Source organism: Histoplasma capsulatum, genomic scaffold, assembly GCF_000149585.1.
Source record: "Histoplasma capsulatum NAm1 scaffold_6 genomic scaffold, whole genome shotgun sequence".
In the NCBI taxonomy this organism is placed as follows: domain Eukaryota; kingdom Fungi; phylum Ascomycota; class Eurotiomycetes; order Onygenales; family Ajellomycetaceae; genus Histoplasma; species Histoplasma mississippiense.
The window spans coordinates 2,330,395-2,351,554 of NW_001813977.1; the positions used below are offsets into that span (position 1 = coordinate 2,330,395).

Sequence of the window (21,160 nt, forward strand, 5' to 3'; positions counted from 1 at the left end):
TATTAATACCTTAATCATGACAGCCACCTCCAAAGATTGTTCCCACATTGGAGGAATTATTCTGATGACCGAAGACTTCATATTGAAAGAATCAAAAGCGGCCTTAAAAGTTCTAAACTGGTTCGGAAATTTCCTAGGGAGAAAGTTCCCTGGGACTTGGAAGATGTTTCTACGGCCGAACGTGCAGCACTGGCTGTTTGATCTTTGTGGAAGTTGGCCAGACGACACGTGGGTCATCTCGTTCTTTGCTCCCCCTTATCGGTTTTGTTTTTAGAGGCTAATATTGACTTTGGATTGTTTTTTTCCCTTGTCTAGACTGTGGAAGATGTACCAGACGATCAAGAACCTCATTCCAGAATATCCCGTAGGACACTACAACACCTACCGGCGCGAGGGCTCGCCGGAATCATTAGACGGACTCACTGATGATGAGGGGCAGCATCACCCCTTCATCTCAACTCGCATGATACCGGATTACGGCTCACGTCGCGCGGACGACCACCCGAATATCCCCAAAGGACTAACGCAAAAAGAGAGAGATGCCGATCACCTTATCGAATATTTTGCGGGTTATGCGTTGATCAATGCGGAAAGATTTCGACGGTTTGTAGTGTTAACCACATATAAGCCGCAGCCGCGATGGCAAGCGTGGGCCCATGTATGTAACAACCAATATCTCACCGGCAATCCGATTAACAGCACTTGCGTGTGAAAGTGAGCAGGAAATTCAAGCTAACTTAATTCAAACCTCCCTCGGGCCTTTCCCTCCCATAAAAATCAGATCGAAATCATGTGCTACCCAGAATTCAAGCGAGAACTCATGGCATCCCCTACACACAATGCCAGCAATAGCCAAAGTGGTAAAAATAATAAGAGCGGCAAATACGCCCACCATTCCCTTTCCAGCTCCGGGCGTGGCGGTGGTCACGGGCACGACCGCGAGAAGGTCCCAACGACAGCCTCAGAGGCAGGGCCAATAGATGCTTCGTGCGGGAAATAGCAATAATGATACCAGCCCGCGTTACTCCCCCAGTTACATGTGAGAGTACACGGAGCTGGTAAAAATGGTAAAGGGATGAAATTTTAATTGGATGAAATGGAAATGGGATATCATGATGCAGTGCCTGGGTATTCAGTGTTCTAATAAAGGGCCCTCACTTTCTAGATTCTAGGCTGCTGTTTTAATTTATTTGATTTGATTTTTCTGGTTACTAGCGGTTTTTGTGGCATGTGGTGCGCATTACGGGTTTATTTGCTGGGCCTGTCTGTTTATGACATTTTTAATCCCCCTTTTCAATATCTCGAATATACCCATCCCCTTTCGATTCTACGGCGATGTACAGTTTTGTCCTTAAACTTATAATATATCTTGCGTCCGAAATCTTCTTCCTCTATGCCACCATCGACTTATCTTCATTTTTCTCCTTAACGCTCCAATGTGTGGAATTACAACAATGATATGACAGCACATCTATGCCCGTAGTGAGAAAAGGGATCTGTATCTCTCAACTCCGCCGCCATGGGCATCATACACTCGAATTGAAAGCCATAGGTCATGAGCAAAAATCACGACACCTCCTGAGCATGTATATCCACACGTGGTTCTATCCACGTTTTCAGAGATATATTGCCGCCAGGGCGAATCAAGAATAACTCCGGGCTAGTTAGGGGGCAGTCGTAGTCCTACAGAGAGCGCGAGAATCCCTCCTATTTCACATTTGTTAAGGACCAGGGAAGGTGTATTCTCTGAAAATTGATCACGGGGAGAAGAAAATATCCGTATGAACATTGCAAGGAAGACATTCGTAGGAAGCAAGCAATATGGGAATAAGAGTAGAAGCAGCTATAATGACGATGCGGAAAGCAATTAGAAACCAACATTGGGCTGGCTGTGTGTTGGACCTTTCAACCCATCCAGCTGACTGCCTACATTCAACGGAATAAAGTTGCATTGATTGATTGAAATACAACAAGCCAAATTTACCTACACCCGTTGACAATTTCACAGTTAATTACCAAATTAGAGTGAGGAAACCAGAGATGTCATCAGCGCAGCATTCCAATGGATAGTCTAGTTATGCAAGTAACTAGCTACTGTGCATGTTGAATTATGCTGAGCGCAAAGAAATGCAACTTAGTCGTGGGAGTGCAAAAATAAGGATGGTAAACCAAGGGTAAGGAACGCAACCCGTGAACCGTGAAGGTTTAAATGTGAAAGCGAAAGAGAACGATAGAGAAAGAAACGAACGGAAAACGAAACATTTGTCATGAACACATAAAACAACACGCCGATTATCCCATCGGAAGACGTAAAGTAAAATAATCATGAGGGGACGGAAGGATTCTGAAAGGGAAAGAAATGGGAGAAACATATATAGTGAGAAAATCACTCAAACAAAGCTCTCAGAGAAATTTTGAATGGGCGATCAATGAGGGATAAAATTAAACCACCAAGGGGACAAAGAGCATATGTATGCAACCCTTCGTACTGAGGAATGATGGCTGGTTTGAGTCCCTTTTCAAATAAGAAGAGACAAAAGGGGCCCTCCGATCTGAACATGGAATTCCACCCTGTCTTGTAGCAAAGAACCTAAGATCTTAGAGAGCAGCAGTGATGTCTTCCCATAACATAACCAACCCTTATAGAAAGGTATGTATCGTGCCGCCGTCCGTCATGAAAACCCCCCAACAGCGGTATCCGTTCTAGCACGCAGCCTCCACTGCTCAAAACTATTGTCGTTATTCTTATTATCCCCGGGGCCCTCCTTTTGTTTCCTTATCCTCTCCTCCCACTCGCCTTCTTCCGCGGCGATCATCGCATGGAACTTGCCACCCTGACCACGGGCGAGGTATATGGCTTTCTCCTCCCGTGCAGCAACGGCCTCGGTAATGAGGACAAATTTCACACTGGAGCCTGGTGCCTCGAACATGGCGTCGCCTAGGATCATCTCCATTTCCGTACGCAGCCCGCGTGCGCCCGTCGCCATTGACATGGCGTTACTCGCTATTTTGTGACGTGCTGGCGTTGTGAATCGGAGTTCTATACCCGACAATGAGAAGAGTGTGGTGTATTGGGCGAGTAATGAGTTGCGCGGTTCTGTTAGGATGCGGAGCAGGAGGTGGTGGGTGAGCTGAGAAAGAGCTGTGATTACGGGAATGCGGCCAACAAGCTCTGGGATGAAGCCGTAGGTTTGGAGGTCGACGGGCGTAAGGAGGTCAAGCGGGTTAAAGTACGTCGGTTCTTCGACAGGCGAACCTGACCCAGACGGTAACGGCGCAGGGGTAAAGAAAGGGAGATGCTTCTTATATAGGGCTTCCTCCTCAGAGCCGGGAAGGATTGGAATGGGTGCTGTAGAAGCTGCATGTGACGAATTGTGGGAACTAAACGAGTTTGATGATGCCCGTATAGGTTGGCCGAACCCAATGGAGCCACGCGATATCCGATCCATGATCATTTTGTTCAGGCCTACGAACGCACCCGAGAAAATGAAAAGGATGTTGTCTGTCCGCACATTGTAAACTTCAGGCTTGCCAGGGACTCCTGGTGGCGTTGAAGAGAATGACGATCCTCCAAAATTGCTACCGGTGGTGCTTGGGCTGGAATTGTGCGATCCACTGGAACGGGAAGCATTTCGCTCTGGTTTGGCTTGAATCTGAACAGTTGTGCCTTCAATGATCTTTAGCAAAGCTTGTTGGACTCCTTCGCCGCTCACATCTTTCCCGTGGCTAACTTTTGCAGCAGCGAGCTTGTCGACCTCGTCAAGGCAGATGATGCCCCATTCTGCCTGGGCTACATCGTAATTGGCAGCAGCTAGTAATCTATGGACGCATACATCCGCGTCCTCTCCAATATACCCGGCTTGTGTAAATGGAGTGCAGTCAGATATGCTGAACGGTACGGACAGTACACGAGCTAAGGTTTTGGCCATCAGAGTCTTGCCTACGCCAGATGGGCCAAGCAGTAGGATATTAGACTTCTCGAGCGTCAAAGGAGATGAGTCGATGGGGAGTGGTCCTGATCGCGCTATGTCATCATTGGTAGTTCTTTGGGTATGAATGGTCCGTTGCTGACCTGGAAATTCAGCTAGAGAGCCGAAGCAAAAAGGAAAGTGAGTTAGCAGCAAGTTCAGATCTGTCTACCAATTGCCATCTGACAGGAAGTACGTAGAATGCAAGCTACATACTCTCTATGGGATGTCCCTCCACAGATTCACGACGTGCTTGTTGTGCCTTCAATTCCTCTTTCTCTTCCTCCTGCCTCTGCAACTCCTGCACCCGTTGATAGTGATTGTAAACAGCCACACTCAACACCTTCTTAGCTCTATCCTGACCAACCACAAATTGATCCAGATGTTGTTTGAGTATTTTAGGGGTCAAGCGTGGTGAACCAAAGGAGGGTGCGGAGCCCAATGGGCCGGAAGTGGGGAGGCCCGGCTCATAGCTGCCAGTGAAAGGCTGGTTGGTGAAATCAGAGCGGTGGAATTGAGAAGGAGAAGAGCAACGGGGTGAGGTAAAGATATGACGGCGTATGGAGTAGAGGGCTAGATAGGATAGCTGGACCCGCCGACGGACGGGGGAACTTGTCGTTGTCCAGTCGAGCGGCCGAAGCGGGGATCTGAAGGGGCGGAGAAAGCTCATCCAGCTAGCTTGAGCTGGGGAAGCGGTGGGGTGAGTCGAAGATAAGAATAATTGAGGACTGACACACGGATGCCAGGAATAGAGAATACAGTAGATCAGCAAGATAGCAGAACAGAGCAGAGCAGACCGGACAGTAGAGGAGGCGAAGAGTTGGAGACGTTGAAGTTGGAGATGTTGCTTAGTTTGCCGCTTTATGCCTTCCCCACCAACTTTATGTAAGCCCTCAGAGCTCCGCAGTCCCTAAGGATTGGTTAGGGTAGAATGATTCTTAAGGATTAAGAACAAGGATTGACAATCTGATTGCTATGCTAGAGCTAATTACAATTTTTCATCAACTGTTTCTTATTCATTCTCTTCAAAAAAAAATAAAAGAAGATCAAAAGAAAAACAAAGGGAATCCTCTTTCTTAAAAGAAAGGAAAAAAAACAAACAGAATCTTAAAAGAAAAGAAATAATAAAAGTAGATAAATAAAAAAATTGTCAAGAAAGAGAAGAAACATCTATTCTGTTCATTCTCATCCCACAACAAAAGAATTCAATTACTAAATGAATTTCATTTAATATTTAGGTAGACAGTTTATTTGAAGATTGCAGATTTTAAACTGTTCTCATCATAACTTCAATCTTCTCTATTTCAATGATTCAATAACTCAAAAAATGTAAATGTGTTCTCAGATAATATTGTCAAATCAATTTTGTCTTTGAAAAAGATCTTGCTGAATTTCTTTTAATTGTTATTGAAATTCAGATGATCATATATTTCCATTCACAAATCATTCATAATCTTTGATATTAATATTTTAATATGTATGTATGTATGTATGTATTGATTTAGCGTCCCAGAGAAGACACAGGCAATGCCTGCACTTCAAAAGCCTCCCGAAGGGCATGGGGACGTGCTACGCTGAAGAAATCTCTATATACACAGTAATGATAGACACAGTATCCAGATAGCAACTCTTGAGAAGACTCAGTCTATATAGACTGTATATCTACTTCTGGCCCGACGTATGGCCATTCATTGTAGAGATAATCAAAGCACACAAGTGCTATGGCAAGGCAATTGCTCGCAGAGAGCAGCGGCAGAGCGATTACTCACAGAGAGCAAAGATCAAGGCCTGAAGGCCAATGAATGCTGAGTTCACTGAGAATCAGACACTCATAACAACCGCTCTGCTCTTGGCCATCATCATAAATGATGTTACCAGGCTGCACCACGAGGAGGTGGCAGAGTCGGACTTCGCAGCCCAGATCTTAATACAGAAGACTGTGAGATGATTATAAACTCTTTAAAAAAATAAAGTTTCTGTAAAAGAATTGACTGTATATAATCAAGTATACTATATTTGAATTCATTTAATTGCAGTTGGCTATTGTATGTATAAATATGATTAAGAAGAGAATTGATGGAATTGTAAAATCTTAAAGATTTTATAATGTTGTTATATGTCTTCTATTGTTTTGAGGGATTGTATATGATCAGATGATCAATAATCAGTATTTTGATTTTTTATATTTCATCATCATTTATTATTATTATTATTATTCTTCTTATTCTTCCATTATAGATGTATGCAGTCAGTGACTATGACATCTACCTGAAATACTCCAGGATTTTTCAACTTAAGAATAAGTTAATATACAAAGTCAATTTAATACATGCAATAGCAGAATTCCAGCCTAGAATCAAACAACTATTCAAACTATTCAATTTAAGAAAGAATGTCAAAAGAATGACAACAGATCAAAACATTCAATTTAAAACAAATGAAATAAAAAGTATAAAAAACAGCAGCTATTAAAAGAAAAGAAAGTATTCACAAATCAAAACAAGTCAAAATCAAAAATAATCAAAATGAAATAAATTTTAAAGCAAAAATAACAAAATAAAAATAAAAACAAGAACAAAAATTAAAGCAAATACATAGAAACAAAAGAAAAAAGAAAAAGAAAAATTGAATTCATTATCAGATCAAACTATTTAATTGAAATCTTGTAGCAATATTTGATTCTTTTAAATATTCAATCAAGAATTCATTTCCAGTTTTTATATTGAACAAAAGTTTCAAATTTAACTGTGTCAATTCAAACTTCTCTCTCAATCTCAATCTTAACTGTGTATGCTTTGTACAAAGTAAAAGAAGATGCTCTGAGTTTTCATATAACTGACAATCTGAACATAAATCACTTAAATCATTTCTAATCTTTGTTAAATATGATTTAAAATAACCATGTCCAAGTTTTAGATGCATTATTGTAGCAAAAAGTTTCTTTTTACATTTTATTGAGCAAGCTTTCCATTTTGGCTTAGTTTCAAACCTGGAATAATGTACACTCTTTTTTTGTAAAAACAAGATATCTTGCCATGTTTGCAAACATGATTCTTTTATTTTTCTCTTAATAAAAGCTTATGTAAAATGAATTTCTGATGTTAGATATTAAATTCAGAGATATTCTCTGTTTCTGCATCTGAATTTGTTTTTCTTTTCCTTTTCAGTCCTCTTTCTTTTTGAGCTCTTTCAATGAAAGCAAACTCTCAGGCTTTTGAAATGAATATACAATCAGCAATAATAGAAAGTATAGTAAAAAGAATTTTTTAAATTAAAAGAGTGTCATGAAATCACTACTACTCTTTTTTTAAAGTAAGAAGATTAGCAGATAATAAAAATGAAAAATGTTTGATGAAGAATTATAACATGAGAAGTTAAAGTTGGGACCACAATAACAAAAAACAAGATGGCAATGAATTCAAAATTGAAAGAAATATCGTCTATTCTGCTAAAAGAGAAAGGAAGTATTATATGAGATAAAAGTAAAAATGAATAAATTGTGTGAAAAAAGAAAGAAGAAATAAATATCATTGTCATTGATTTCTATTCTAACTAAACTTTTACTGAAAGTGTTGTAAAAATTAACTTCAACAGTCTGTCTTCTTTTGAAATTGAAGTATTGAATGACTATATCTTTCTCTGTTCGGATCTCATCATCAATATTGTTTGAATTGAGATATGAAGTTTTTGATGTGAAAGTCTTGAGATGATTTAGATGAATTTTAAATGAGAATCTTTCACTTTAAAAATATGTGATTCAGTATAAATGCTTTTATTCACTGATTTTTTTTTTTTTTTTTTTTTTTCAATGATAAAAAGTTTTTTTCAATACTTCTGAAGCTTTGCTCTTTCATTTTCTTTTAACATTACTAGATTTTTTGATTTCGAAGAATGAATATTCATTCTCATCTTCATTCTCTTTTTTTGTTAATATTTCTTAAACAACTTTTTCAATCTCAGCTTTATATGATATAAAAGCTGTAGTCTCTAAAATTTTAGCAAGATTGAAATCTCTAAGTTTTTCAAGATGTTCTTTAGAGAACAAGAATCTTGCTAACTGAGTAGACTTTATAATGAATTTGAAAATGTCATTCTTTACTGAGTCAAGATTAATATCATCAATGGTTTTCAGAGCTATCTCTGTAGATGAGAAATTAAAATAATCAATTATTCTCTTTCAAAGTATCTTTAAAACATCTAAGAGAGCGATATTCTATTGTTGCATAAAGTTGTTTGATATCTTCATTCAAATCTATTACAGTTAATGATTGGAGTTTTCAATCTTCTAGGTAAATTTGAATGATTCAGTCTGACAGTATGTTATAGTAATATCATAAGCTTTCACTCAATCATTGAATATATAGCTTAAAAATAGAGATACAAAGTCTATGTAAAATTCAATTACATTCAAATGTGAAAAAATCTAAATTATTCTTTTTAAACAGATAATAACATACTCAGATAGTTGTCTGAGTAATGTAAAAGCAATACAAAAGAAAAAGAAGTAGTTGATAATATTCAAAATATAATAATGGTTGAAACATATTTCTGAAAGTGAACTCACAAAGTTCATGCTGAGGATCTGAAAAAGTGTAGCTAAAACTATAGAGTTGGAGAGAATTTTTGAAAAATAGATTGTGTAAATTACATACTTTAAGCAATCTTTCATTTAGTTTTTAATATCTTGTGCTAATCTAGACTATCAAATTCAATGAATTAATCTAATTGCAGTCACTTTTACGTCTCAATAATTTTTTTGATTATAAATTTATATTAATAATTGATGAACTTTGCCTTCTGAAATATAGAGAAGGTTATTATTATTATTATTATTATTATTATTATTTATTATACTCCGCCTTCATCCAATGGATATGCGGTTCTGCTACCATATGTCTAGCTAGGAAAACCCCACTGCGCCTTGGCGCAGGGGGGTGAAAAACCTTGCGCACAGCGGTGTTAACTATCCTGTTCATCTGCAGGGTACCGGGCAAGTCAGCTAGAGCTGTTCCTTGCAATGGGAGCGGGAACAAAGGAAAAGGAATTAGAGAAAGTAGAGTAACAAAAGAAAGGAAGAAGGGAGGGACAGATAGTAGGCGCTGTTAGGATAGAAGGGAGTGACAGGAGGGGGTAGAGGGGATTGACAGAAGGGGTAGATAGAGGAGATTATACGGCAGGGTGAGGAGATGATGAGGGGATGAAAATGAGGTGGTGCAAATGAGGTGGAGAGAGGCGAGGGGATGGGGAGGAGAGGGAGGAGAGGGAGGGGCTAAGTAGTCAGGGGAGTGAGTGCATGTGGGATTCAGGGGATTCTGGGGGTCCAAGGCAGCTCAGGGCCTTATGGTACATAGTGTGTCAGCTCGCGTGCTAATGTGAACTGGCCTAGAATCCCGCTCTCCATCCACCAGTTTGACAGGAGATGCAGGCCTTCCTTGGTGTCTAGCAGCATCCTCTTGTCTAGCCTGCCATTTCTTATAAGGCCCTGACGCTGCTGCTCCCAGCGTTCGCAGTGTATCAGAACATGTTCGACTGTGTCCCATTCATACCCACAGGGGCACCGTGGGGTGGGGAATTCAGGTACCTTACACCGGTTTAGGAAAGCTGCCAGTCCGGTTTTCCCTGACCTCAATTGGATGATGATAGTGCTGCGAGCCTTGCGCAGGCCGGTGTGCCACTTCAGAATTTTCTTGTCTGGGGGCCGGCCATGCCGCTCCCCCCAGGGGGGCTCACGTCTTTTCCACCTCTGCACCCACCTCCAGAGCTGCTCGCGCTTCAGCCAGTGATTATATGAGGCTTGGTCCAGGTTGGCTCGTTGTTCCGGTGTCATCTCTGCTGTAGCTCTCTCCTTAGCACCCTGAATCCATTGCTGTTCCCAGTCCACTGGCAGGGCTGCCGGGTGAACCACAGCTCCCATGTGTCTCTGTGCCCCCCTTGTCACCCCCCGGTGCCGAAGCCTGGTCCTTATGGCTGCACACGCATTCTCAATTTGTTGCGCCATTCCTGAGGCCTTCATCCTGTTGACCGCCTTTGCCACTAGCCCATCCAGGTGGATGTCTAAGGGTACTGTGTGGGTTTCCGCTTCCAGTGTGCTTGTTGGGGTTCTTTTGTATGCCCCTGCCACTATTCTGAGGCAGGAGTTCTGCACTGTGGTCAGCTTGAGGGCCAGTCCTGACTTAGCTGGACCCGTGCCCCCCTGCCCCTGTGGCTGGTGCCATGCTATTGCTCCATAGGTCAGGGCCGGCCTGATGACCATGTTATACACCATTCTCGCTTGTTGTAGTGGGAGCCCCCATGTGGATTGGGTGGTTTGGGACAGTGCTCTGACTTGAGTCTTCATCTTGCCTGCCACCGCGTCCAGGTGGCCCTTCCATCTCAGCCTAGAGTCTAACCATACACCCAATACCCTCATCACCTGTTTCGGTTGTATAGTTTGTCCTGGTAGTCTCAGCTCAGCCTGTAGGTTGAATTGGTTGCGCGCCCGTGTGAAGTGCATTAGCTCATACTTCTGGGGGGCAAAGACCGCCCCGTGCCGTGCTGCCCACTCCTCGCATGCCCGATGCATGCGCAGGAGCTCCCTGCAGTTGTCCTCAGTGGACTGGCCATAGGCCATCACGTTGACATCGTCCACAAAGGCTATGCACACCACCGGGCGCCCCGGTCTTGAGCAGATGCGCACCAGTTCCTCATTGTAGAATAGGAATAGTATAGGTGATAGGGGTGACCCCTGCGGGATGCCTGCTGGGATGTCAAAGGTGTCTGATTCCTGGCCCTCAAAGGCAATTGTGGATTTCCTGTTGGTCATGAAGGACGCAACCCATCCCACCAGGTCCCTGGGGATGCCCAGTCGCCGGAGGATGTGAACCATTCGCTCCCGCAGCACCTTGTCATAGGCCCCTGTCATGTCTAGGGAGAGTACCGATGCCACCTGTCCTGGGTGCTGCCACACTGTCCTTATCTGGGCTAGAAGTTGTGCTATGGCTGTTTCAGTGGACCTGCCCCTTCTTGCCCCCATTTGCTGTGAGGGTAGCAGGTTGTGGTCCTCCGCGATCTTCCGCAGGCGTTTTGCAGTTGCTGCCTCCACAATCTTCCCTATTGTGTCCAGCAAGGCAATGGGTCTCCACGCTCCTGCAGTCTGGTAGTCAGCCTTCCCTGGCTTGCGCAAGGCCACTGTCTTGGCTTCCTTAAACGTGTCTGGGTAAGTCTCCCAATGCCAGCATGCATTGGTGAGAGCTGTTATGGCCTCCACAAATGTTCTGCCCAGCATCTTAAGGAACTCGTTGGTGATCCCACTCCTCCCTGGTGCCTTCCTGTTTGGCAGTCTCTGGATCAGGCTTTCCATGTCCTCCACACTGATGGTGTCATTTGACGCTTCCCTTTCAGCTTGCAGCAGCTCCATATTGGTGTCACTTAAGTCGGCGGGCTCTGGCTGTGGGAAGAACCGTTGTCGTAATGCCTCAGCCTTCCCCTCAAAAGAGGTTTCTACCGTCGCGTCAGCCCCTTCCCCTGTTCTCAGGGGGGGGACAGTAGGTGCCTGTGGGGGCAAATGGCTTCTTTCCTTGCCCTATTTTGCTAGTCCCCACATCAATCTGGGGTCATCACGGGTCCTGTCAACCAGATCTCTGAAGTTTGCTGTCTTAGCCAAGTGGATTTCTCTGTTGCGCCTGCAGCGTGCCCTGAGCCGCTCCATTTCTGGGAGCTGGGACCTCCTAGCTTGCTTGTACTCCTCCACTGCCTTGGCCACCCTCGGTGACCACCATGTCTTGGATTTTAACCCAGCCTTACTTACGGTGGCGTGTTTGTCCGCTAATGTCCCTACAAATCCTACCAGGTAGTCTGCATACTCCTTGACTGCTTGCCTGGAGTCCAGGCTTTGTGGCACATATAGCTTTTGGCAGTCCCTTGCTACCTCCTCAGGCTCCGCATTCTTCCAGTTTCGTCTCTCAGCCTCCTTTGGGATGGGTGTGAGTTCCAGTGTTGTTTCTATGGGCTTATGGTCAGATCCTTTGCATGCCTCCTCCGCTATTGCACACCTCCTGAGCTTGTCGTGCAGGAGTGGTGATAGAAAGGTGAGGTCTATAGTCGTTCCTGGGCTGCCTCTGTCCTGCCATGTGGTAGCCCCTACAGGTGTGGCAAGCTGGAGACCCAGCCTATCCACCTGTGCTATTAGCTGCCATGCCATGCGGAAGTTTCTCTCCACTCTCACCCCTCCCCACCTCTCATGGTGGACATTAAGATCTCCTAATATGACCAGCTCTGCATCTGTGCCCATTCCGGCTACCTCCTGCAGCTGGCCTATGGGGGATTCCTCCGGTTCACTGCTGTAGCCCCCTGGAGGAGGTGCATACACATTGACTATTTGCACCTTACCCAGGTCGGTGGTGATTGTCAGCACTGCAATGTATTCTGAGTGGTAGTGGCACTCCCATGTGTGTTCCACGAGCCTTTTGTTGACCAGAAAGCATACTCTTGGGTGTGTTTCCGGGTGATATGCTGGCCAGAAGCCGCAGCTTCTGGGGCAGTGTGTTGCTAGCATGTGGGGATTCCGGCTGGGCTCTTGTACTGCAATTACGTCGTATTTGTCTTCTGTTGCAGGGTCTGCCAATAACGCACCCATAACTCTCGCAGAGTTGTGCACGTTATATTGTAGGAGGTTTAGTGTGTCCCTCATTGTTGCGTGGGGGCTGGGGTCTGCGTGTAGTCCATTAGGTCCTCCTGTAGCTGAGACCCAGGTTGTGAGCTCTGTGGTGCTATAAAGGCACTTAGAGCTCCTCTCTGGGCTTCGCCTGCTTGCAGAATCCCCTTGGGTCGGCCTGGTCCTCTTCTTTGGCCCTCTGGTTCCCCAGTGGGTAACCTTTTATTTCCTCTGGTTTGCACCACCTGCCACCCATCTTGTGCTTTTGGCTCCATAAACCTACGGGGTCTTTCCATGTATGCTGTACGGGCCCTGCTTGATGCCCTCTCCCTCTCAGGGCACTTAGAGACCCAGGCTGGGTGTGTTCCCCTACAATTTGCGCACCTCGGTTGTTCCCCAGCTTTTCGTGCTGGGCATTCCTTGTCGTCATGTTCTTTTGCCGCGCAGAACCCGCACCTTTTGGCCTGCCTGCAGAATCTGGCCGTATGCCCATACTCATGGCAGTTAAAGCACCGGGTGACCTGCGCTTCCCGGTGGAAGATTTCAACGTCACAAAATATGCTGTCTATTATCAATCCATTGTCTACTAGTAGGTTGGCTTGCTGAGGCGAGGTGACGCTGAGTACAAGAGACCCAACCTTTGCCTGCAAGCTGGCATTCCGTCGTAGAGACAGTCTCTCAATTTGTACCCCTCTTCGGAGTCCTTCATTCTGTGCGTAAATTGCCTTGATGGCTTGCTGTTCCTCCTTCCAGTTGGTGTTGCCCATTGGGACTCCCTTAACCATGACTGGGTACAGGGTGTGCTTTGCCTTCGCCTTTTGTCCCAAGACTTCCAGCCATGTGCTGCTCTTAGTCAAGGCCTCCCTGGTCTCCCTCGCATCGGTTGTCAGGATGATGTCTCCACTGGGGAGACATCTTGCTGCAAGCACCTTTCCCTTTGTCACATCCACAATTCTGGCGTTGACGGCTGCCACAATCGCTGGGGGGGTGGCCTCCTCAGCTGGGAGGGCTTCGCAGTCCCGGCGTAGGACAGTAATCTCGCGGAGGGTTCGGTTAGGCACTGGTTTTTCTGGAATTCCCTGTCCTGCGACCTTGGCCCATGATGACAGTTTGGCTTCTTTCACTCCTTCGGGTTGGCGTTGTGCGCGTGTCGCCACGGTCGCGTCTTCCACCTTGGCCAGCATCACCTCCCCCAGTTTGACCTTCAACTCCCTCACCAACCTGGCTGCCTCCTCCACTACCTCCTTCCCTTTGCCGTTGATGGCAGGATCTTCGCTCCCATTGCAAAGAACATTGCTCAACTGTGTCAATATTGCTCCACATGTGGTGGGCTGCTGCCTCTTGTCAGAGTTTTCTTCTCGCGGGCGTCCGTCAGCGCGTCCCACGATTTCCTCCATCACAACCATGGCACCAGCACCACCTCAACTGGGGATTGCTGGGTGTCGTGAGATTCCCTGCGATCAGGGCTATCGTTCGCTATCGTTTTCAGTGTATTTATATAAAAGTAAAGACCTTCAGTATCTCAGTAGTATTTTGATGATTAATTCCAGAAGAATATCGATTCAGCTGTTAAAAAGATTATTATTATTATTATTCTTCCGTTATACTCGTATGCAAGCAGTGCTTATGACGAGTCCTTTCTATAGAGAAGGTTCAAATCTATTCTTTTATTTTTTTTGTAAAGAAAATCATTTTGAAGTTTGAAATCTAGAACATTAATTGAAGATGTTTTAAACTTTTTTAAAAAAATTGATAATTGTTCTGGAATCAAACTAAAGTTCTATATACTTGATTTCAGTTGAGAATTATCTCATGTGGAACGGCTGGGAAATTTTGATAAGTGAAGGTAATAGTATCAGATAAAAGAGATGAAGTTTTCTTTGTATAAATTCAGAAATAATTTTCAAATTCTTTTTTTTCATTCTTTCATATTCACAAAAACTCTTTCTCTTCAACTTTCTTCAGCAAATGTTGTATAAGAGATGTGTTAATGCAATGTTCATTAAAAATGATTCTGTTTAAAGCATTCACTACTCTATTATTATGATGAGTTAGTATCTGTTAATAATTAACTTATACAATCAACTTTTTTTTTTGCATTTATTTATTTCTGTTATTGCATTCTGCATTAATATAATCTCTAATAATTCTTTTATGTAATCTCTTTTGCCTTACACTCTGTGCTTGTGTAATGTTAATGATTCTTTCATGTAATTTTTAATGTTCTTCTGCTTCATGCTCAGCTTCACACTTCACTGTGGAGTGGCTTTTAATATTCTTCCATTTCAATCTCTTCTCTATAAGAGCCCCGGTGGCCGAATGAATAATGCGGCCACCAGGTAGCGCCTTGGCGTGGGGACTCAAGATGTGTGGGTTTGAAACTCATAAGAGGACAATATTACATCTGAAACCAACTTCTCAGCTTTTAATATAAAGGGATGTGAACTTGTCAAGTAGATATCTTGAAGTGAATTTACTATCTGATTTAGCTTATTGTTTCTGAGATGAAAATCTGTATCATAAATATCAAATCCAGTCTTTCATTAATTTTTCTATGTTTTTGTTATATTTTTGACATCATTCAATATTAACCATTCCTCATGTATAACCAACTCTTGCCTATATTTAACATTACATAAGGACTCGTCATAAGCACTGTTTGCATACAAGTATAACGGAAGAATAATAATAATAATAATCATTGTGAAGACAGAAGAAGCATATTTTTACAACATTTTTATCAATTGAAATTATTTTAATTCTGATATTGTAAATATGTAATACTGTTTATAAAACTTGTAAAGATTAATTTAGATATAGATATGTTTAAAATCTGCTGTGAAATAGATTTTATATTGAGAATCTGTTAAATAATTATCAATGCAATCTGTCAATTTCATATGAGTTTTCTGAGAAAGTTTTATATACACAATGATAATTGAATGTCAATATCAATTCATCATTAGAACTGTTATTTGTTTTCTTCAGAATAAAGATTATTCTGACATTTTATAAAAACAATTCTTCCTTCACAGCTATCATTGATTTATAGATTTTCTCTTCAAATTTTTTTTGATAAACTTTCTCATTCATCATTTATGAAAGAAGAAGTAATGTTTTTGAGATTTAACTGAATGAGGTTTTATTCCAGACTGAAGACTAGCTTTATGAATGATTAAATCAATACAAAATAGATTGTTTGAAGACTCTTCATCTAAATGATGTTAATGATATAAAAGTTTAATAATTGTCAGTTTCAGTTAAATGAGTAATACAGAATCAAGAATAATCTGACTCTTTATCAATCAAATTTCAAGAATCTTTTCAGATTATTATTATTATTATTATTATTCTTCAGTTATACTCATATGCAAGCAGTGCTTATGACGAGTCCTTGTGTAATGTTAAATACAGGCAAGAGTTGGTTACACAGGAGGAATGCTTAATGTTGAATGACATCAAAAATATAATAAAAATATAGAATAATTAATGAAAGACAGGATTTAATACTCACAATACAGATTTTCAGCTTAGAAATAATAAGTTAAATCAGATAGTAGATTCATCTGAAGATATCTACTTACCAAGTTCACATTTCTTTATTTTAGAAGCTGAGAAGTTAAATCTTTTCAAAGAAAGAGCATTTCTTCAATTCTTTTTATAAAAGTTTAAATGATCTTCTCAATGTTGGGAATTTATAAAAAGAGCAAGTGTAGATAGTTGATGATTTTTGATCACTGACAATAATTGATGATATTGATGCTGTAACATCTGATAGTAATATCATCAGATTTTTTGATAAAAATAGTTTAAGCAGTTTGAGGTTATGCTCAGAATCTTTTAAAAATTCTTTTCAGAGAAATTAGATTCATTCTTTTTTTCAGAGAAATTCTCATAATTTTTCTTTTTATAATTCTCATTGTCACTCTGAACTGATTCTTCATATGTGAAAGATTCATAACTAACTTCTTTTCCTTTTTTTTCAGATAAAAGATGTGTGAGGGTAATACAAGAATTTTTATTTCTTTCACATATATTAAATTCAATTTTTGAATTATGATTCTTTGTTTTTTTTTTTTTTTTTTTTTTTTTTTTTTTTTTTTTGAAAACTCTCAATGATAAGTACTCCTCTTCTGATGTTCATACAGACATTGATGTCAAACAATCAGAGGATTCTCAAAAGTAGATCATTGAAGATTATTGAAATGTTTTTAGATGAAAATGTCATAAAACAATGAACTTTTCTTCAGATCTATTTCACTGCAATGTCAAATTCCACTCAGAAATGAAGCAAAAATTCAACTTTAGTTGCTGTTTTCATAGACATTCCATGATAATCAATGTCAGATAAAGATCTTTTAAAAATTCAGTAAGTTTTCAAAAAAACTTCTGTAATTAAATTTAGCTTTGATTTTTGATCAGTTTGAATAATAGATTTGAAAAGATCTATAATCTTGATTTTCACTTTAATTTGAGCAGAGATTCCGAAAGCTTTATTTTCTGATTTCAACTGTGATAGAAGCTTGATATTAGCGTCTATAATGAGAGTGATTGTTTAATTGAAAACAGTGATCATTTAAACAGTTGAAGCCTTCTCTGTATTTTTCTGCTTCTAACAGAATATACTCATCATCAATGTAAAGATCTGCCACATCAATAGGCAGTCCCGAGCACTGGTTTTCTGAACAATTGGCACCCGCACTTTAAACGCCTTGCTGCCCTCCTGGCGACCTGACATTAACACTCACTCGGCGCTCCGTGCTTGACATTTCCCACACCGTCCGCCCGGACGTGTCCACGTGGTGCTACTTCTCCTCCTATGAATATGGGTTGCCGATCTTAGGCACTATACACGGTGGCGATCTTACCCGGGTCCCTCTTTGGCAGTTTGCCTGATTACACCCCCAGGGCATTCCGCTAGTAATACTTATCTTTCGTTCACGGGCAGGACCCGAGCAAGGAAACGGACTGGTCCAAGTCGCCCCGCTGGAGCAAGGCGAGGAAGTTGCTGAGTAGGTAGGACTGGAGCTCGAGGCTTATTCCGGACACCTTGTAGGAATGATGCTTATGAGTACATCCTCGAGAATGTGAGAAATTTCCATATTTAGGATTTCTTGAGTTATGTAGGCTACAAGCATGAACGGGTTATGATTGGATATGCATGATTACTGTTAATATAGGGTGTGTATAAGGAATACATAAGAGAAACCAGGCTAGGTTTTCTATTTTCGAAGTTTTGATCACTCTCGCCGGTTGCGAGGGCATCGAATTGGCGAATCTCACCATTATATTTTTAAGATATCCAGAGACTGAAAAAAAGGGTGTGTCTCCATCCCTAGGCACTGATGCAACCCTTTTGGCAGTACTTGAGGACACGGTGATATCGCCGATTTGCTCCAGTAGCAGACATAAACATGGTCGTAAAGCCGAGAGGAGGGACCTAGATAGGGATGACCAGCGCCGGACCAGCTACTCCCCTGGAGGCCCTCACTGCGGAGAATCCTGGGTTGCTGAACTATACTCATCTCTTCATATACCCCCCGAAGAGGATAGCGACTCGGGAAGAGGGGTCAGCACGAATACAAATGAGTTTCAAAGGTTCTCTCGCCGTCCCCGTCCCCGTAACCCCCCATGACTTCAGCGTTTTAAAGGTTCGCATCTCCTTCGGTAAGCCCCGAGCCCGGGAGAAAAGGGCCTCCACGGCGTGAAGACATGAAGAGGGAGGCTACCGAGCAAGATGTTGCCAGAGGAGAGATGCAAGGGGGCATCGGAACCTCCGAGAAATGGCCCCCATCGACTCCATTCAGGATTGATACCCCCATCACCGAATAAGCCTGGGCAAACTTCCAAGCTGACGCCTTATGGAGACATCGAGGTAGCTTCGTGATCACGGTCCGAACAGGATTCCCCGAAACTTGTCTGTCCTTAACGCCGCCACCAGTCGGCCCTAATCATCCCGCAGTTTCGACATCGTCTTGCTGACTGCATGCGGGTAGCCGAGCGGAGCATTGGATAAATCAACATCAAAATAGATCAAAACTACCTATCAAAGCTCAGCAACGCAGGGAACGACGAAGCTTAATAAGTAGTGGATGGGAGTGACAGTGGTCTCTGATATAATTACTAGTAACTACGGACTACGGAGTCTCACCCCGCGCCTGTTATTGCTGTTATTGTCGTTGTTGCGATATGTCTGCGTCCTGTAAGGTTCAACTACAGCCTCGAACCCTTGGAATTCTCCCTGGCGTTTCTAGCAAAGGCTAGATCGGTGCCAGAATGATCGAGGGCGTATTCTTGTGCACTGACTGTCTGACTTCGTCCTGGGTCTCTTCGAGTCTCCACCGATCACGCCATTTTGCCCGTTGCTTCGTAGTCAAACTAATCAATCAATCAATCAATCAATCAATTGATTCGCCTTTGTGCTTTTTTTTTTTTTTTTTTTTTTTTTTTTTTTTTTTTTTGAAAATTTATCTTTTTTTTTTCTTCTCGCCTTCTGCTCCCCGCAATCGAGGAAATAAATAAATATATGAGAGCGGCGGAATCCTCTTCTGTTCTCCTTCATTCATCTCCCTCCCCCTCTGCTGGAAAATCGCCGTCTCCCTTCGAATTAAATAGGCCTCTAACTATATACCCTTACCCAACATATCCCTGGCTGCTCATATCGTTCCATCGTATTGTCATATATTGCCCTATTTCCAACATGGCTGGCGACGAAATCTCCCAGCGCTTTGAGACGCTGCAATTGCATGCTGGGTAAGCAACATCAGCACTTATGTATATTTACTGTCCCGACGTCGCTAACGAATGCCCGAATCCAGTTATGATCCAGATCCGGCCACCAATTCGCGAGCTGTTCCCATTTATGCTACCACTGTTGGTCTCTCTCAGAAAACCCAAACCCCCCACCCCTCCCTTCATTGCACCGTCCGTCACTCACTAACTTGCGGTGAAGTCCTTCACTTTCAATGATTCCGCCCATGGTGCTCGACTCTTCGGCCTCAAGGAATTTGGCAATATCTACTCCCGTCTTGCGAATGTGCGTTATATCCATACCTTGGCTCTTCACCAGTGCATAATGATAATGACAATGAATAATAACGAGAACAGCCCACGGTCGAAGCCTTCGAGAAGCGCGTAGCTGCCCTAGAGGGTGGCGTGGCTGCAGTGGCCGCCTCCTCCGGCCAATCCGCCCAGTTCATGACCATTGCTGCCCTCGCTGCCGCCGGCGACAACATCGTTTCCACCACCAATCTCTACGGAGGGACCTATAACCAGTTCAAGATCTTCCTGCCGCGCCTTGGTATCACTACCAGGTTTGTCACGGGCGACGACCCCGATGAGTTGGCGTCGAAGATCGACGATAAGACCAAGGCCATCTACTTAGAGACGATTGGGAATCCGAGATACAACGTGCCTGACTTTGAGCGGATTGCGAAGGTTGCGCATGAGAAGGGGGTACCGTTGGTGGTATGTCTACAATGATCTATGGATCGATCGAAGAGATAGAAAGATAAAAAGGGGGAGGGCAAAAAAAAGAAAAGAAAAAGAAACCTCCATCCATGGATCCTCTGATTAGATAAGCTAACCCAGCAAACCAAATAGGTGGACAACACCTTCGGCGCAGGCGGATTCTTCACGCGCCCCATCGAGCACGGTGCCGACATCGTCGTGCACAGCGCTACGAAATGGATTGGCGGCCACGGCACCACCATCGCCGGCGTCGTCGTCGACAGCGGCAAGTTCGACTGGGGCAAACACGCCAAGCGGTTCCCGCAGTTCACCGAGCCATCCCCCGGCTACCACGGCCTGAAACTGTGGGAAGCTTTCGGCGCCGCCGCCTTCGCTACCAGCGTGCGCATCGACGTGCTCCGTGATCTCGGCAGCGCGCTGAATCCGTTTGCCGCGCAGCAGTTGCTGCTGGGGCTGGAGACCTTGTCGCTCCGCTGCGAGCGGCATGCGAGCAATGCAATGGCGATGGCCAGGTGGCTGGAGAAGAATGAGAATGTCTCGTGGGTGTCGTATCCGGGATTGGAGAGCCATCCCAGCCATGAGACGGCGAAAAAGTACCTGAAGCGTGGGTTCGGAGGCGTGCTGTCGTTTGGTGTCAAGGGCGGTGCCAAGGCCGGCAGCCAGGTCGTCGACGGGTTTGAATTCATTTCAAACCTTGCCAAGTGCGTATCTCTAAACGTAACAGGATACCTCTCGAATAGAACATGATCGACTAACATACTCAATTCTTTGTTATAAACCCAATACAGTGTCGGTGACTGCAAATCCCTAGCCATCCACCCATGGTCAACGACGCATGAGCAACTCAGCGAGGAGGAGCGCATCGCGTCCGGCGTGACGGAGGACGCCATCCGCTTCTCTGTCGGAACCGAGCATATTGATGATATCATTGCGGATTTCGAGCAGTCATTTGCAGCCAGCAGCGCGCTGAGCGGCAAGGCCGATAAAAAATGATAGGCTTACGCCAGTAGCTCTGGCCCTGACTGTACCCACAGGTAGACTGGTTATCCTACTTTGAATGAAAAACAGATAAAGTTGGACTGGTAAAGGG

The 21,160-nt window shown here is 43.4% G+C and overlaps 4 protein-coding genes across 4 annotated transcripts; 2 read left to right on the forward strand and 2 right to left on the reverse strand.

The window, feature by feature from the left end:
• Nucleotides 1-16: 16 nt before the first annotated feature.
• Nucleotides 17-1,172, forward strand: HCAG_07001 (predicted protein; the record flags this gene model as incomplete). The annotated part of the gene is made up of 4 exons (XM_001539346.1): nucleotides 17-228; nucleotides 316-658; nucleotides 782-987; nucleotides 1,166-1,172. 4 exons carry the CDS (start codon nucleotides 17-19, stop codon nucleotides 1,170-1,172), a joined length of 768 nt encoding a protein of 255 aa, XP_001539396.1.
• A 1,500-nt stretch (nucleotides 1,173-2,672) lies between these two features.
• Nucleotides 2,673-4,638, reverse strand: HCAG_07002 (conserved hypothetical protein; the record flags this gene model as incomplete). Its single annotated transcript, XM_001539347.1, has 2 exons — nucleotides 2,673-4,072; nucleotides 4,185-4,638. The coding sequence occupies 2 exons, from the start codon at nucleotides 4,636-4,638 to the stop codon at nucleotides 2,673-2,675; spliced, it is 1,854 nt and encodes a 617-aa protein (XP_001539397.1).
• Nucleotides 4,639-9,306: 4,668 nt separating this feature from the next.
• Nucleotides 9,307-14,006, reverse strand: HCAG_07003 (predicted protein; the record flags this gene model as incomplete). The annotated part of the gene is made up of 4 exons (XM_001539348.1): nucleotides 9,307-11,529; nucleotides 11,755-12,320; nucleotides 12,579-12,715; nucleotides 12,985-14,006. The coding sequence occupies 4 exons, from the start codon at nucleotides 14,004-14,006 to the stop codon at nucleotides 9,307-9,309; spliced, it is 3,948 nt and encodes a 1,315-aa protein (XP_001539398.1).
• A 5,294-nt stretch (nucleotides 14,007-19,300) lies between these two features.
• On the forward strand, nucleotides 19,301-21,063 carry HCAG_07004 (O-acetylhomoserine; the record flags this gene model as incomplete). Its single annotated transcript, XM_001539349.1, has 6 exons — nucleotides 19,301-19,353; nucleotides 19,419-19,473; nucleotides 19,553-19,636; nucleotides 19,708-20,067; nucleotides 20,203-20,771; nucleotides 20,859-21,063. The coding sequence occupies 6 exons, from the start codon at nucleotides 19,301-19,303 to the stop codon at nucleotides 21,061-21,063; spliced, it is 1,326 nt and encodes a 441-aa protein (XP_001539399.1).
• Nucleotides 21,064-21,160: the final 97 nt, after the last annotated feature.